The sequence below is a fragment of the Chaetodon trifascialis genome, chromosome 6, assembly GCF_039877785.1.
Source record: "Chaetodon trifascialis isolate fChaTrf1 chromosome 6, fChaTrf1.hap1, whole genome shotgun sequence".
Taxonomy (NCBI): Eukaryota; Metazoa; Chordata; class Actinopteri; order Chaetodontiformes; family Chaetodontidae; genus Chaetodon; species Chaetodon trifascialis.
Genome location: NC_092061.1, coordinates 8356572 through 8373859, shown reverse-complemented (window position 1 = coordinate 8373859; position 17288 = coordinate 8356572). Strand labels below are relative to the sequence as shown.

Sequence of the window (17288 nt, the reverse complement as noted above, 5' to 3'; positions counted from 1 at the left end):
CACTGCGAGGAGGTTTACGACTCCACCTCCTCTCACACACGCCTCTTAAAGACACACACAGCTCTTCCATTGGGTGGCCCAAATATCAATTCAGCACACACATATATAATTAAGGTAAAGACAGCTTTCTAGCATTAAAATCTGATTGCATTCTCCACTAAATAAGCTGTGGTTGCATATATAAAGAATGGCTGTCCATAAGGTTGATTTACTTGAAATGTCAATATAAGTTTCATTGATTTTGACATAAGCTTAATGCAGTGATTTCCCTGTTGTCATGTTGTTTCAACAGAACTCATTTTATCCAGATGTTCAGTGCAAACGCATAAAAAACATCTCTGAACTGAAAACGAAAACATACACGCTTGTTGTAAATTGAAATATTTTATCTTCACGCCATCTTGTGGTCAAGATATGAAATGACTGGGAGACAAAATCTTGGGAAGAACCTGATGCTACATCTGCAAATCACACTGATCTTTAAAAAAAAAAGATTGATAGTCAAACCAATTAATGCTTATTGTGCTCCAATCCTAGAAAATAGGATATAGGAAACTGCGTTTTAAAGCAAATGTGCTTCCTGCTCCACATGCAGAGCACCTGTTGCTGGATAGGCGACTCTTGGGGAAAACGCCTGGAGCTCAAAACTTGGGGCATATCAGGTCAAATTTCTGTGTTAATATCAATAGTGAGGATGAACAGAGGACAATTAATCTGTGTGTACTCTGAAAACAAAGCTATCTGGCTTCCCTGCATTAAAATATCATTAATACTGATGCTGATATAGACATTTATCATTCAACAATGTTCTTAAAAAATGTGAAAATATGCCAAAAAAAAAAAAAAGAATCAAATACAAATACATTTGTGCTTAATTACTTATTTCTAAGTTATGCTTGCAAAACAAAGCTGTATCAAATATTGTCCAGAAGATGGCGACTGTGTCATTTTTGATGCCCAAGACCCTAAACAGAATCAGTTTTATTGCCCAAGTGTGCACACATAGAAAGACTTTGTCTCCAATTTTTGCTCTTAGTGTAATTACACAGGACGAGCTAAGAACAAGGACAACGAAACCTGTCAAGACCCCCAAAAATGACTCCATATGGACTCTGATTTAAATAAGAATCTGTGTGTGTTGCATGAGTGAGGGCATGTTTGGGAAAACCACCGTCTGGGTCAGAATGGGAGCAGGAGGGTTTGGTAGGCATCAGTGCAGTTGAGTGTGGAGCTCCTTTGAGCCAAAAGTCCAGTTCTGCCTGCAGGACTGAGCTGTCAGGTAGATCAGGTGGTGAAAGGATGGAGGGATAACACAGAATGACAGACTGAGAGGAGCAGGAGCGGACACCCCCACCCCACCCCCAAAAGCTCCCTTCATAGTTTCAGAACCAACAAGAGTTGATTCATCGTCCTTGAGTCTTAATCACGTGTTGGGACCTGTAATCTGATACTGTTACACGATAATGACAGACCAAACTACAATAACTAAACTATTCAGACATTCAAGTGTGATTTGTGTATGAAGCCATTTTCAAAATATTCATTCACAATCCAGAGCCGCAGTTTAAGCGTGCTTGGCTGAGATGAAGGGGCCCTCTTCCTGCAGTGGCTTCCTTGTGACGACTGATCTCATTTTTTCCTTTTTTTTTTTCTCACAAGCAACCCAGGATTCCCTCGCTGGGTGACTCATCCCTTGCAGTGGCTTTAGATAATATGAGGTAATAGCATGTCTTGTTAAATGCCATACGAGGACTTCTGCCTGAGTAAACAGCACACCAGAGCTTCTGTGCAGCTCGACTTTGCTTATTTGTCAATGGGGAAGCAGCAGTTTTTATTTGTTTGTCGGTTCAATGCTCACGAGAAACCAAATTTGTTAACAGTCAAAAAGTCAAATCGATAACATGCAGAAACAAAGACTGTGAATTGATTTTGTTCCATTTAAGTGAAATGGTCAGAAACACCAATGAAGAGGAAAGTCTCATTTACACACTCTTCTATTCTCAGGAGACAATAAGAAGAATTTACAATGAATGAATGCTGGGATATCAGTTCAAAACTAAATAAAATCCCACATTTTAGAAATAACAATGCTGTGTCATATGTCTGTTTGCCCGTCAGCAGAGTTTCTGGGCAGGACCCACATGCAACATGTCCGTGTGTGATTAGAGTCGACGTGCTCTAACAGGCAGCAGGGCATGTGATAGAGGCTCCTGTCAGTCTGATGTTCTTCTGCCCATGTGTGCCAATGCAGATTGACAGGATTGTATGTTAGAGAAGGCCAGTGCTATATGGTTTGTTGTTAGGCTTTTGGCCCTCGGGGGGGCCCCGCACCTCGGCTGAGCAACCGCAGCCTTTTTCCCACCAGCTGATTGTTTACTCTTCCCCATCCTAGCTCTGGCAGTGAGAGGACATGTTGGATCTGAGGGAATCTGAACCGTGAACAAAGCATCTATCTAATGGAAATGAAAAGGATTTTGCATCTCCTTTGATGCACTTCATGGCAGAAAATTACTTCAGTTACGGCTATCAAACAACACAATCTGCATTTCCCAGCTCGAGGTGATGCAGCCGAGCCAGACAGTTTGGCTTTGAAGTGACAGTTTCGTGATGCCTCTTGCCCCCTCTGTGTCATATCCACTCCCCAAAGTAACTCCATTTGATGCACTCTGTCTCCGCTTGCAGACCTGCGTGACCGCTGCTCTCTGAAGATGCAGTTAGCGGCCTTTTTTCAAAGTGCTCACTGCTAAAAGCGCTGGATTTGATTACAAAGTCTTTTTATTAGGTTTTTCCTAATGAGTGCAGTTAAGCTGCCGTGATTCTATTCTGTCTTCACCAAACTATATTAACATAGGATTAGGAAGCCAAGATGGCTGAAGGTGCTATTTATAGCTTCCTGTATCAAACTTCAAAAGTTAACTTGGACCGTCTGCTCATTGGTTTGGATAAGATCTTGACCCTTTTTTTATATATGGAATTTTTACTTTTTCTCCAGTTTTAACCCACCTGTTTATCTCCTTGACATTGTTTTATTTATACTATCTCTATTTTATTCCTTACTTTTATATTATGTATGTATTTTACTTTGATTTTTGCTTTTTGTCTTTTATTGCGAAGTACTTTTACCTTATGAATCAGACATGGAAAATGAGAAATTGTAAATAAATACATGGGAGAATATAGATAATCCCTGAAACTAAACATGTTAGAGAGTAGCTTTACATTTAGAGGGTTGGCTGCATGTAGAAGCAGCAAAAGATCATGCCTGAAAGCTGCAGAACAGCTACTAAATGGACCGTGTGGTGAGATTACTGCCTGGCTGTAATCACTGTATTTCATGTGTTGTTTACATGGTATCAGAACTAAAGTTGATCCTGAAAACATCAAACATCAAAACTACTTTTTAGAAGCTGGAAAGTAAAATATGTATAATCTGGTACATCCACTGTGATTGTGTGATTCATGAGCTACATGTCACATCACTGTTAGTGACGAATGATAGACAGCAGACATAAATCTCCAATACTGTAATTACTTTGAAGGCCAACCTGTTGCTTGAAAAGAATAAAATCCTGCTTCAGCGTGAACTCACAGTTTTACTGTGCGAGTGGAGGCTTGGCAGCATGTAGAAGCTGCAAACCATTTCACAGAACATTAATCACAGTTTTTCATATTACTGAAATGGTAACTCAAATTGAACTAAAGTATCTCAGCGAAAAGGGCCTGAAACCTCATGGAAAATCCTCCATTCAGGGCCTCTTGTTAAATACTGGAAAGTTCAATCAACAATCTGCCACATACTGTGATTGTGTCAATGTGATTTGCAGCAATAAAGTTGATTACAGCTAAATTAGGGACCGTTGTGCGCTCTGCCTGTCACATCCTGTTGCTGTTAAATATGAATTAAATGGGATTTTGCCAAAAGTATGTGTAAAGTGAGCGAAGCTGCAGTCCTGTCAGTCTAAGCTGCTGGTGAAGCCGCTGATCTGCAGTGAAAATGTCAAACCCTTCAACGTGCAGCTAAACTACTATAAAGTGATCAATGCCATTGATCAGTGCACATGTAAATCAGCTTTTGGAGTTGTTGAAAGCTGCTGCCTCCACTCGCAGGTATCCTCCAGAGTCCGCAGCAGCTCCACCAACTCCTCCCACTCGGCCTGTCATCATTACAGGAGAAACATCCTCCTCTCTGGTCCTCTGGCTGACTTTTCACAGTCCGATGCCCCGACAGGACTCAGCAGTCATGGCCGGCAGTCTGACCCACCACGGCTCCCCGAGCCCCGGCTACAGCCCCAACAACGCGGTCCCGGTGCCGGTCATCACGCAGACGGACTCCAGGGACAAGTGGAGCAAAAAGATGGATTTCCTCTTGTCTGTCATTGGCTTTGCGGTGGACCTGGGAAATGTTTGGAGATTTCCCTACATATGTTATCAAAACGGTGGCGGTAAGTGGTTTAGAGATTTTTAAAGCTTTGTTTCACAAGTTAGGATTCGTGCAACTTCAAATATTACGCGTGGAGCCAGTTGGCGAATACTTAGTGAGTCTTCAATCGATTAAATTCGTGCTCGAAATGGCTTCAACCCGTTCAGAAAACAGGCTGAAGCGACGCATGACAGCAGAAACTGTCCGTGGTGCTGAAGTGCGCGTCTGTCGCCTTCACGTCAATGAAAAGTCCTCGAAAAGTTTTTACACTTTTCCTCTGACATAATCTTGTGTCTTTGGTCGCTTTTTATCCATTATGTTTGCAGTTCAGAAGCTTGACAAGCTCCTATCCGGACAAGTCATCCTGTATTTTGCTGGGGAAAGGATGTGCTTTACTCACATGCCAATCAGCAACTAAGAGTCCGTCACATTGCAGCAGCCAACCTGGTTGCAATGAAAGGTTATTTATTTAACACCTTTCAATAACAAGGCAATTCAAAGTGCTGCACATACCATAAAAAGGCATTAAAATTTAAAAGAAATGAAGGATTATTAAAATGATTTGTTCAAAAAGCTCAAATAGGAGATTAAAAAAGGGAATCAACAGAAGATTATACAGATTTTTCATTTTAAACATGAAAGGTAGCCTTAATAAGATATGTTCTTGTCCACGGTTTGATCAAAATAAAGCTTTTGAAAATGCCCCATTTGAGCTGAGATGTAATGTAAACAACCAAAGAGAGGTCCTTTTTTTCATTCAGATTTCATTTTTTTTAATCAGATTCATGCCCTCTTAATTCCTCTGTTTATGAATGTCACTGTGCATGAGACAGCACCGACACTCGCCGTGACCTTCATGCGAAAGCCCTCCATAACATGCACCCCCATGCATCCCCGTGCAGGTGCTTTCCTCATTCCCTACATTTTGATGGCCATCTTTGGTGGGGTGCCGCTCTTTTACATGGAGCTGGCGCTGGGGCAGTTCCACAGAACCGGAGCCATATCCATATGGAAACACATCTGTCCCATTTTCAAAGGTAAGGCCTGACACTGCGCTGCTCAGAAGCAGATATTCAACACACTGAAAATGAGTTATCATAAGAAATCTGACTCAGAATCAACTCAACACAATCCTCTATCTATCCTCCTCCTCTCTTTCAGGTATAGGATACGCCATTTGCATCATCGCTCTGTATGTGTCCTTCTACTACAACACCATCATCGCCTGGGCCCTCTTCTACTTCTACTCCTCTTTCTCCAGCATCTTGCCGTGGACAAACTGCGACAATGTGTGGAACACCCCCGACTGCACAAACTATTTTGGCATGGACAACGTCACCTGGACGAATTCCTCCAGGTCTCCGGCAGAGGAATTTTACACGTAAGTGCATGTAAGTGTGAGTAACAGAAACCGCATATATAAATAGCTTTACAGTAATACTCTACACAAATACTGTCAGCTGGTGATGATAAGGTGATGATTTATGTGTCACAGGAGGAACGTTCTTGAGATCCACAAGTCGTCGGGGCTGAGAAACGTTGGGGGCGTTCGCTGGCAGTTGATGCTCTGCCTTTTCCTCATTTTCACCATCGTGTACTTCAGCCTCTGGAAGGGCGTAAAGACTTCAGGAAAGGTAACTGCAGCTGCTTTACTGCCATAATAACATAGAGGATTATTTTAGTCTTGTAACTATGACCTGTAGGTCTTCCAACCCCTACTGATCTATCTCCTCCTTCCACACCAGGTGGTCTGGGTGACCGCCACCTTGCCCTACATAGTCCTTTTCATCCTGCTGATTCGAGGCGCCACTCTGCCGGGAGCCTGGAGAGGTGTGGTGTTTTACCTAAAACCCCAGTGGGGGAAGCTGCTGGAGACCAGTGTGAGTTCTACAAAGTTGGTTGTCAGCTTGTTTGTCAGAAAAGGATGAAAGTCACTCATTTCTTACATGAAAAACATGGTCATCCTCATAGGTTTAATTCAAATGGTTCTTATGGGGAGAGAAGATGATAATAATAAAAGCTTAAATACATGAACACACACACACACACATGAATGATATGCTGTATTTCATTGAGACATGACTATGATGTGTTTCGCCGCTGTCCTGACAAGATTTAGGAGTCTCTGATTCGTGTTTAACTTGCTGGACTGGTGTAATGAAATAACACATGTGGATCTTCCAAACATGAGAGGCGGTAATTTAATAGAGTATATCCTCATTTGCTTCTGCTCACTGCAGTCCCTCGAGAATCTGCCTAGATTTCTTCTCGATCTATGAAACGTCCTCTTCCTCCTCTCTGGCTCATTGTGGTTGTTTGCTAAACATGTGTGAGTGCTTTGGTTGGCAGGGAATATGGATGAGATGAAATGAGATGCATAAATAAACCACAGAGCAGGATAATAAGATGCATAATTGGTTTAGATTTTCTGCCCATTAACAAAGGCCTCCCTTTCTGTCTCCCTCACCAATATCCAACGCTGCCCTCCTCTTTTTAATGCCGAATGCGTGCTCCTCTTCAGATCTCCCTGCGTCCAGCTGTGCGGCAGCTAGATTTCTATACGACTGACACAACACCTCTCTGCTCGGCCAATTAAATACTGAGGGATTGGAACACAAATAAGAAAAAGAAAATATGAAGGGTGACATTAAATCACTCAAAGGAAAAAATTGAATTTGTTCTAATCTGTGAAAGAAATACTGTATTTTTATGCCGTTAAATGCCCCTAAAACCTGCAGCATCCCAGAACCTGTACAGTAATGTGTCCTTCTGTCTCTCTTGTGGTCTTTTGTAGGTGTGGGTGGATGCTGCGGCTCAGATCTTCTTCTCTCTGGGGCCCGGGTTCGGGGTGCTCCTGGCTCTCTCCAGCTACAACCCTTTCACAAATAACTGCTATCGGTAAGACACGCTGAGTCATGTGAACCCACATCTGTGGCTCGAACACAGCTTCACAAGTAGAGGATCCAGATAAAAGGCCAAAACCTTTGAACGCTCTTTGCTCTCCGGATGATGAGAAATCGCAGCTCCTGTTGAATTTAAGGGCTGAGTTTGAAGACTTTAGTGCACAGCACGCGGTCAGCATGAGAGCAGCTGTGGGATTCATTGCCTATGAATTAAACAAGACAGTGTGGTCGAGACGATGATATTAGAGTGGTGAATGCTGCATGGTGGGTATAAATGCCAAGCTGTGCACAGGCGAAATTAAACTGTACACTCCCAGTATGACGAATAGTGTGTGTGTGGCTGAGCGGAGCGGAGTGGCATGTGAGGAAACAGTAGTAAACACACAGATCATGAATGAAACTGGATGCTGCCGCGTCACGGACACGGAGCTCAGGCACATTTCAAGAATGTAATGAGTCTGTGTGAGAGGGATGTTTTTCCATTTCTTTCACTTATTACCATTAAAATTTATACTTTATTACATAAAAAATACATGCCAATTCTGGCTCAAAACATTGTATTTCTCAATGTAAGAAAAGAAGAAGTAATGGCAGTGTTTTTTGAGAGAATGTGCTCCAGTTTTAACACAAACAATTATTCACTGAAAACCATTACTTCCTGTTTCTGTTGAGCTTTCCTGAAGATTTTCTGTCATTTAAAGCATTTTGCTCACTGGCACTTGGTAACTGCACCCAACACTGGCTGGTTGTTTGGTGAGAGAGTTCGATATCTCTAATGAACACACAACCTTCATCCTTTAGTAGAGTATTCCTCATTAGCATCGCCGCAGGATGGTTGCTAGCTAGGAGCATCCTCATGCATCATACACAAAGATAATGAGAAAATATAAAGGAGCCCATTAAACGAAGGTCAGAAGGGTCGGGTCAGCTTTCACCTCAGACAGCGTGTCCTCTAACAGGGTTCGATTTCTTCCCCAAACAGTGACGCCATCGTGACCAGTTTGGTGAACTGTCTGACCAGCTTTGTGTCGGGGTTCGTCATCTTCACGGTGCTGGGCTACATGGCCGAGATGAGGAAGGTGGAGGTGGAGGATGTGGCCAGAGATAAAGGTCAGCGAATGAGTTTTAGATAAAAGAAAAATCACACACAGACTCTGATCTCTGCATATTCATGTTTACATGCTTTCAGGGCCGAGTCTGCTTTTCATCACGTACCCAGAAGCCATTGCAAACATGATGGGCTCAACTTTCTTTGCTATCATCTTTTTTGTGATGATGATCACGCTGGGACTGGACAGCACGGTACGAACTGTGGACGCCCCGAGTACATGAGGGCCACAGGATCACTTCATGTATCGCAGAGAGGGCAGCTAAGCAACATACTTGATTTAAGTTACACATCAGTATTCATTTTACAGAAATGTACACATAAGCAGCCAAATCTACTGATACATGATATTCAGGCTGACATGTGTACAGACGACGGTATGATACTGTATGTTTAAAGCTTTCTCTGTGTTTCAGTTTGGTGGGCTGGAGGCCATCATCACTGCTGTGTTGGATGAATACCCCGATCATTTCTCTCACAGACGTGAGCTTTTTGTCCTGTGCTTGGTAGTTGTCTGCTTTTTGGGCTCTCTCAGCACCCTTACAAATGTAAGTTTTTCACATTTTAAATTAGAGAACAGAAATTCAGCCCCTCGTCAGTTCAAATGGTTGTTTTCAGTTGCATTTGCTGTGTGGTTCGGGCGGTCCTGGATGCACTGTGGTGGATTAAAAACTGAGATCTGAAGTCTGTTGGAGGAAATGCAGTGATGATGGATGGTATTATTGACAGGGTGGTGCCTATGTGGTGAAGCTGCTGGAGGAATTCGGAGTAGGATGCTCCATTATAGCTGTGGGTTTCCTTGAGGCCATCGCAGTTTCCTGGTTCTACGGTACACAAGCGATTATTATCAGCTGGCTGCTTCTCAGATTCTTTTATCTGCAATGTCAAATATATCAAATTAAATCTGCTGCTACTGTGATTCATGTTGATTTTGTTGCTATCAGGCATCAACAGATTTAGCAGTGATGTTCAGGCCATGCTGGGCAAAGCTCCAGGATTGTTCTGGAGGGTGTGCTGGGTCGCCATCAGTCCAGCGTTTTTAGCGGTAAGAGCTGAAATATTCTGCCCTACAATTACAACAGGTGGATCCAAATGTCGACAGTGGAAACGATAGACAGAACAAATTTGACATGACAGTAACATAAGATTTGGAGTTTTACAATATGTTAACATGTGGTCCTTTAAAAAGATCAAACAAGCGTCACATATTTAAATGACGCGGAGATCAATCAAGCTCGGCGTAAAATCAAAAGACGAGTGGAGCGCGGTCACCTAACAGCTGACCCTCTCTCTGTAGATTCAGCCCTCCTTTGTGTTTGAAACGTCTTCCTCAAAACTTTTTCTATCTTCTGCAAAAACACCTGGGCAAATGTCAATTTCCCTCCTCTTCTTCATACAGTTTAATATCCTTGTCTCTTATTTGCATCCATCTCTCTGGTTGTTTTCCTGTTGACATTTTGCATTATTACACTGCCTTTATATATTTCTTTCACAACGTATGGACGTGTGACAGATATATTACCCTTTCCCAATAATATGTCTTATGGAAGAATATAAAACCCTCATTACCATATATGGACATTGAATATCTTTATATATCCCAACTCTTCTCAGTATATTATAGTGAGCTCCCTGCTCAAAGCGCCGCCCCTCACGCTGTTTGACTATAAGTACCCTGACTGGAGCATCACAGTGGGGTACATCATTGGCTTTTCATCCTTCATGTGGATCCCCATCTACATGGTCTACAAGCTGGTGTGGACTCCTGGATCTCTCAAACAGGTCAGTGGATGAAGGGAGGGAGAAAACATGTGCAAAAGAATAAAGGTGTGAACTTTCTTTGAAATGAACCTCGTCTGTCCTCTTCTTCTCTCCACGGTCTCATTTTCCACAGAGGTTGGCGGTGTGTCTCAGACCAGAGAGGACCATACCGGACATCCACGCTGACAGCCTCAACATGGCTACTGTGCCATAGAAAGAAAAACCACCATAACACATGAAAAATACATTTGTCCCCTGCTTGTAGTTTTTTATTTAAACCTCAGCTTTAAGTTATTTGTGAGTGAACCTGAACATTATCTGACATCAAGACTGTTGAACATGTCGACTCTGTAAAATGGTAAATGCTGCTAAATTTCTGATCCCAAGAGGAGCTGAGATAGCAATACTCAAACCTTACTGTGTGGTCTGTGTGCGTTCACATGAACCTGCGCCACCAGGACAGTATGTAGCTTTCACATGTTGCCATTTTCAAGTGTTGCATTCGTGCGGTTGTAGGAGCCGTGTTTAAATAACGGTCTGCTCATTCCCTTAATCTGCCGTCTTCATCCCATGAGAACAATATGCCAAGGAAAATTATAACATGTATTTATGTAAGATTCAGCAGCATTGCACGGGGCCGTCTTCTCTTGTTAAGTTCTGTATTTTCTGTTGATTGTGAAAGTTAGATGACATCGGCTCTGCATGCTCAGCTACAGCAGCGATGGAAACAGCAGCGTTAACACAGGTTAACACAGGTTTGCACCACTACAAGAATCATGGCAGCAGTGTGATTTCACATAGTGAAAAAACTTTATTCAGCAGGCTGTTTATCCATTCAGTAGACTAAAAGCTAATGTTACCAGCTCTGCTGTATTTTCATGGCAGTTTGACCAGATATTATATGTGGATTGTGCAAAGCCTTTTTTTTCACTGGGCAGTACATCTTCACGAGGAGAGAGATTAAATGAGACCAAACCTAAATCAGCTTGATGGTAAATTACAGTCCCTCCCTTATTTTGTCAATGCTGTATTTAATATTTATAGAGTAGATCTGTACTGTAATAAAAGGCTTGTATAGGATTTCATGCCAGCTGCTGGATATATCTGCTAAAAAATGCTGTTTTTCCCTACAAGTGTTTCAAATGGAGATGAGTGAGGAGCTCAGACAAAGACCACTTAAAATCAAAATGAACTTTTTTGTCTTCATCTGATGGCTTCATTCAACTCCAGATAGCCTGTTTTGCCTTAATCTGCCTAAATATTTCACTGTATGTACAAAAACTGTAAAGGTTGTATTGATATTGTGCCTCTCCAATGTTTCACTCTCTAATTTAAGATTTTTTTTTTTCGACACAGCATTATATTGCATGGGTCTTTGCCACATGTATTATCTAAAAGCGCTTTATGCTTTATTTCTATTTAGAGAATAATATGATGAGCAAGGTGATGATTTTCAGTCTGTTTCAACCTGCTTTATGTACTAGTCAGATGTGTATAAATTCATTATTGTATACATTACACATTTGGTCTTTGTGCCTCTTTTCATTCCTGCAGGTTAGGCATGAATATGAACAACAACAACAACAACAACAACAACAACAACAACAACAACAACAACAACAACAACATCATACAGCATTTTAGGCAGTTAAATTCCATTATCTATGCTAAAGCAGGCCGTGCATGTGGGAGATTTGTTCCTGTAAATCTCCATATGGTGATCCTCATGTCTTTGTAATGGCTGTTGGCTGTTGCTACTCACCTCTATTAGATATTCTAATTAACAAGCTAATTTGCAATATCCAGAATCCATCAACATACAAGGAAACAGCAGCCTCTACCCTTCAAATACTCCCAAAACCCTCTCTCTCTCTCTCTCTCTCTCTCTCTCTCTCTCTCTCTCTCTCTCTCTCACACACACACACACACACACACACACACACACACACACACACACACACACACACACACACACACACACACACAATAATACATGAGTCCCACTTACACCGCCTTTCAGATCTTTACTTATTCAACTGATTTTTATTCCTAAGCCAGGCCCGATCACTTCAAGGACGACAGGTATGAACGTATACGAGAGTAGAAAGTGGTTTGGAACATATGATTCTCCATTGAGCTGCTGGTTGATGGACGCACAGATCAAAGCCCTTTTGTGTCACTGACTGCTATTGAAGTAGAGAGCAGGCAAGCACAGGAGACACATAAAAGAGACGCTGCTAAATAGACGGTTTCTTCTCTACCTGACATGAAGAGCTTGACAAACAGCATATTAAGGGGGGAAATGACAGCATAGATACTGTATGTGTATGTTCTGACTGAAACGTTGCATCCATTAATCCTGACAAAACACAGATACAAGTGTGGAAATAAAAAGCAGAATTTCACAGGACTTTTTAACTTGCAGGAGAACCATGAGTGTGTGTGATCCTTTGCAGCCAATAGACTCTATTTTAGACCAGAGGCCTCACATGCTCCAGTAAATATATTCTTTACTCTGCATATGAATGATTAGAGATCACTAATCTAAATTCACATTCACCTGTTTATTATATATTTTCAGTCACATTCAGGCCTCAGTTTGCACAAAGGTTGCCAGGTTGATATATCAGCCGATACTTTCTTAGTATGGGTTTATATGAGGGCATTGCAGAGCAGAAATACCAAACTAGGCTGGAGGTGATTTAGACTCAGTGTTTAGATCACTGACAACTTGATTTGTCAATAGTAAAATATGCCCGGCCCAGTACGTATGTCTTGGATCTGCATCAGGATTACAATTGGTACATATTTCATTATTAGATTTAAAACAAATAAAACACTGATATTGGTCTAAAAAGTCTTGTATTGGTCAGATTATAGTGCAAACACAGAGTAGAAGATGGAGTCCTAAAGGCCTGAAAATGTGTACAAACTGTGGAAGGAAACTAAATGAGCAGAGAGGACCCTCCACACAGAAAGATGGAGGTTGGGGGTGTGCCATGTCATATTATTCTCAATAATATTGGTGTAATTTAAGCTCATATTGTGATAATGGCAATATTCTGACTTTACATAATGACATCATACACACATCAACAAGCACGGCTGAAAATTAAAGTAACATCACATCACAATCATGATATTCATCATCAAGAATATCATTGTTGCAGAAATACCCAGAAATACTGTGATATTATTTCAGGACCACATCGCCGTCCCTTACTGGAGGTTGAGACTAACATTGTTTCCCATCAACCAATCAGTCAGGAAAAGGGTCATTTATCTGTTGTCTTCACAGCAATATTTCACTTCACCTGTCTGCATTTTTTTTTTGTTACTTTATTTTTTTTCCAGATTTTTGCTTATGCATACACCATTCACACTTTACAAGTATAACAAGAAAAAAACACTCATACATATAAGAACACTGGAACAGGGGGGCACATACAAACTAGTGAGGGCATTGGTATCAATGGTGTCACAATCACTTGACAAAGCATTTCAAGTACAAGTTAGGTTGTTTCTCTTTTGAATATAGCTGTCCCACTTTCTCCAAATTGCTTCTCTCTTGTCCTTTTTAAGTCTCAGACTAAAAGTTAGCCGTTCCATACTTTGGATAGTATCAATTATGTTTAGCCATTCTTTAAGGGTGGGCGGGTCCTTTTGAAGCCAACGTCGTGTTATGGCCTTTTTACTTGCCGCCATGAAGACTTTCAAAAGATATCTGTCCGCCCTAGATGTTTCCAGGTCTGTGTTCCCCAGATAAAAAGACAAACAGGAGAATTCAAAGTCATAGCCCAGGACTTCTCTGGTTACTTTGTGAACCCCATCCCAAAAAGGTCCGAGGGCGGGGCAGCCCCAGAATATGTGTGCGTGGTCTGCTGTGGAGTGGCCACATTCTCTCCAGCACTTGGGTGGGAGTCCAGTCTGTTTGGACTTTTGTTTTGGTGTTATAAAAAATCCGACACAATTTTTCCAAGAAAAGTCCCTCCATTGTTGTGAGGCTGTAGTAGTAATTTGTGTGTTGATATCTGTCTGCATTTTAACAGCTGAATCTGGGTTGATGCCCTGATTTTAAGACACGCGCAGTTCTCCCCGGACACAAACCTGTTTCCCCTCGTGTTTAATAAAACTGCACAATGCACGAAGACCACAGAGCTCAAAATATTAGCATCAAACCTGGAAAACTGATTTACCAGACGGTCTTGAGTGAAGATTACTCCAGTTACTGTGTTAACAAAAGCCTTTGAGTTCAGTTTACTGTGCATTTGTGTCACATGATGTAATGGCATGACACATACACTGTGCTTATGTAATGCTCCCCTACATCTGCTGTCATGAATCAACAGGAACAGTTAAGAACAATGGCAGTCACAGGATCATGCTCATAAAAAGTTTAGCACCAAAAAGACTGCATCATAACTGAGTTCATTCAGTTTAAATGCCTTTGGGTGGCCTATTAAAACAGGATCTTTGAGTTCATGCTGTACTGAAATGTTTTCTTATTGTGATGATTTATCCAGGAAGCCTCCAGTTTTAATTTCAGGCCGCTGTGAGTGACATTTCCTAACGCTCATTAAGCTTCTCTGGCATATAATTAAGAGCACTAAGTGTTGGTAATGGTGGCTACACTTAAGTTCTATAGAGGATGAAGGTAAAGGCCATATACATCAGTCATGCAGACTAATTATATAAGGACATAACCCCAAGGAGCTTGACCTTTATATCTATTCTTCATTGCTCTTTGACATTTCAGAAATGGGAAATGTGATGGGGGCCTCATACTTGTTTGATGGTTCCCAGTAAGAGAAGAGATTTTATGCGCTTTGATTTTACACAGTCTGCAAACACCTGAAAGTTTGAGAGCCCTGCTGCAGAGAGACCCTCACAGTTACACCAACAGCAGCAGTATAATCATCAACCTAGAGATGAAACGATCAATCAGTTGTTGATGGTCTGAAAAATAACTGGCAGCAATTTTGATAATCAATTACTTACAGAAGTCACCTCTTAAGCGAAATAAATTAGCTGGTTCAACAATCTGAAATCCGAATATTCCTGTTTTCTCAGTCCTCTTTAATGGTAAACTGGACATCTTTGAGTTTTCAACTGCAATTTTGACTGTGATGAGCTTTTTCTCTATTTCCTGATTTTAAGATTAAGATTAATTGATTAATCATTTGGTTGATAAAATGTCAAAACAGTCCCAAACCTCCAAGTTTAACACTATAAATATAACTATGATAAATATAATAATAGGCTTAGAAAACCAACAGATATTCACATTTGATTTGCCAGAACTAGTGAATGTTTGACACTTTTGGCTTAAAAAACGTTTCATTTTATGCATTTTACACACATTTTTCCTGGAAATAATTATACAATTTGGTGCTAATTATAGCATAAATATAGAGACCGTGTCCAGTTGGTAGATGCCTAATTTACAAATTCCCATTAACTCATACTTTAACACAGGGAGTCAGCTTTCAGTCCACAGTTCCTTCCTGGAAAGAATCAGCCTGTAATTGAAAGTGTTTCCAAAGATGACGTAATGACTGATTTCTTATCAAAGCAGCTGTCAATTGACAAGTCGATCATTCAGCCAGTCGTTTCAACTCCAAGAGTCAATAAAATAACACAACGGGCTTAGGACCCAGATCCTACAGCGGAAGAAGAAGCACCTCACTCTCATCATCATCATCATCATCCTCCAGCCTCCATCGCTATGATGCTGCGCCTCATCCCACAAGCGCTAATAATGTGTTTTAGTATGTTAGTAAACGGACAACTCGAAGACTCCAGACTGACGGAGAGAGCTTATGTGGTCTTACAGAAGCAGAATTTAGGTGAGACCTGATGCTGGAGATTGAAGGGCCAATCAGTGCATGCAGGGAGGGATGCTGACAGTCAGGCTCCTGCAGGGCGCTTATGGGTCCAAAAAGGTCTTTTTGTCTTTATTCTAGAGGGACAGCTAGTTGCTAATTAAACAGGAGAAACAAAGCCAACAAAAGCGGTTAATCCACCTTCCTAGGCAGCCTGTTTGTCTGTAGTTGTTGTTGTTGTTGTTGTTGTTGTTGGCTGGGATCGGCAGCTACAGCTTGTGTTTTTGTCCTCACAGTCACGTTGGGCAGCGTCCTCGCAGTCCTGCTGCTGCTGATGATCATCATGGCTGTGTGTGTCTACAAACCGCTGCCCCGTCGGTGAAACTGTCCCGAAATCCAGGAGGAAGGAAGGACCGGGAGACAAGCCTGCTGTCCGTCCTGCACCGTGCAGCTCAGCCCCGGTCCCGCAGCCACCTCCTGCCAGACCAAACTGAGGGAAAACACACACACTGCCAACATACAATGGCTGCATATAACAGAAAAAAACAAGACTGCACAATTATTTATTAAGTGGGATTTTTTTTTTATTTATTAGGCTTTTATTTCATTTTCAAACGACTTTTGTAAACGTAGGGATATAAAATATTTGCCTGTTACTCCCATTAATGTTGGCTATTACATATATTACATACCTTTTACTGGATTTTTGTTATTTCTTGGGACCTCACATCTAAAAGAAATGCAGTGATGATGTGTATTTTGTTTGCCTTTAACGCTTTGTGTTTGTCTTATTCACCCTTTTGAAGGGAAATGTGGTCACTAAGCCTGGAGGCCTGCAATCATTGAGTACATCTGAGTGACAGTTGCCATTGCTTAAATCCACATCATTTAAACCAGTTTTTCCTTAAATTTTGTGGAAATCAGACACAAACTGCCTGTTTGTTTGTTGTTTGCTTGTTTGTTTGGGGGGGGGGGGGGGGGGGGGGGTTGCGACAGAACTTTACAGGCAATGTTGTGTACAGGTTTGCTTTTGAGGCCCAATTTTTTGTCTTATGGCTTTTTAAAAAGGAAATTTGTCAATAAATGTGCATTAAACATACAGCAGTGAGAGCTGTCATTGCTTTAATCTGCAGTGGAAATAATGTTGGTGAAGGCTCCTGTGCAGATGAAATCAAGTGATACCAAGAAATGACTGAATATCTGCTCAGTTTCCTGAAATAAAACTGTTGGTTTACATCATTTTGTTCTGCGATTGATTAGTCACATGTACATGG

The 17288-nt window shown here is 41.5% G+C and overlaps 1 protein-coding gene and 1 long non-coding RNA gene across 2 annotated transcripts; both read left to right on the top strand.

The window, feature by feature from the left end:
- Positions 1 to 4214: 4214 nt before the first annotated feature.
- slc6a4b (solute carrier family 6 member 4b) lies at positions 4215 to 11709 on the top strand. The gene is made up of 13 exons (XM_070963872.1): positions 4215 to 4442; positions 5323 to 5457; positions 5582 to 5801; positions 5916 to 6054; positions 6166 to 6300; positions 7215 to 7318; positions 8306 to 8433; positions 8513 to 8625; positions 8848 to 8979; positions 9161 to 9260; positions 9376 to 9476; positions 10046 to 10213; positions 10326 to 11709. Exons 1-13 carry the CDS (start codon positions 4217 to 4219, stop codon positions 10404 to 10406), a joined length of 1782 nt encoding a protein of 593 aa, XP_070819973.1. The 5' UTR covers positions 4215 to 4216; the 3' UTR covers positions 10407 to 11709.
- Positions 11710 to 15882: 4173 nt separating this feature from the next.
- On the top strand, positions 15883 to 17250 carry LOC139332085 (uncharacterized). The gene is made up of 2 exons (XR_011602279.1): positions 15883 to 16038; positions 16311 to 17250. It is a non-coding gene; the product is annotated as an uncharacterized lncRNA (long non-coding RNA).
- The last annotated feature ends 38 nt before the right edge of the window (positions 17251 to 17288 follow it).

Excerpts from the sequence above, each read along its gene's own strand:
- slc6a4b (XM_070963872.1), top strand. The coding sequence starts at position 4,217 with ATGCCCCGACAGGACTCAGCAGTCATGGCCGGCAGTCTGACCCACCAC. Across the intron at positions 6,301-7,214 it reads GGAAGCTGCTGGAGACCAGT|GTGTGGGTGGATGCTGCGGC; the intron begins GTGAGTTCTACA and ends GGTCTTTTGTAG. Across the intron at positions 8,626-8,847 it reads CGCTGGGACTGGACAGCACG|TTTGGTGGGCTGGAGGCCAT; the intron begins GTACGAACTGTG and ends TCTGTGTTTCAG.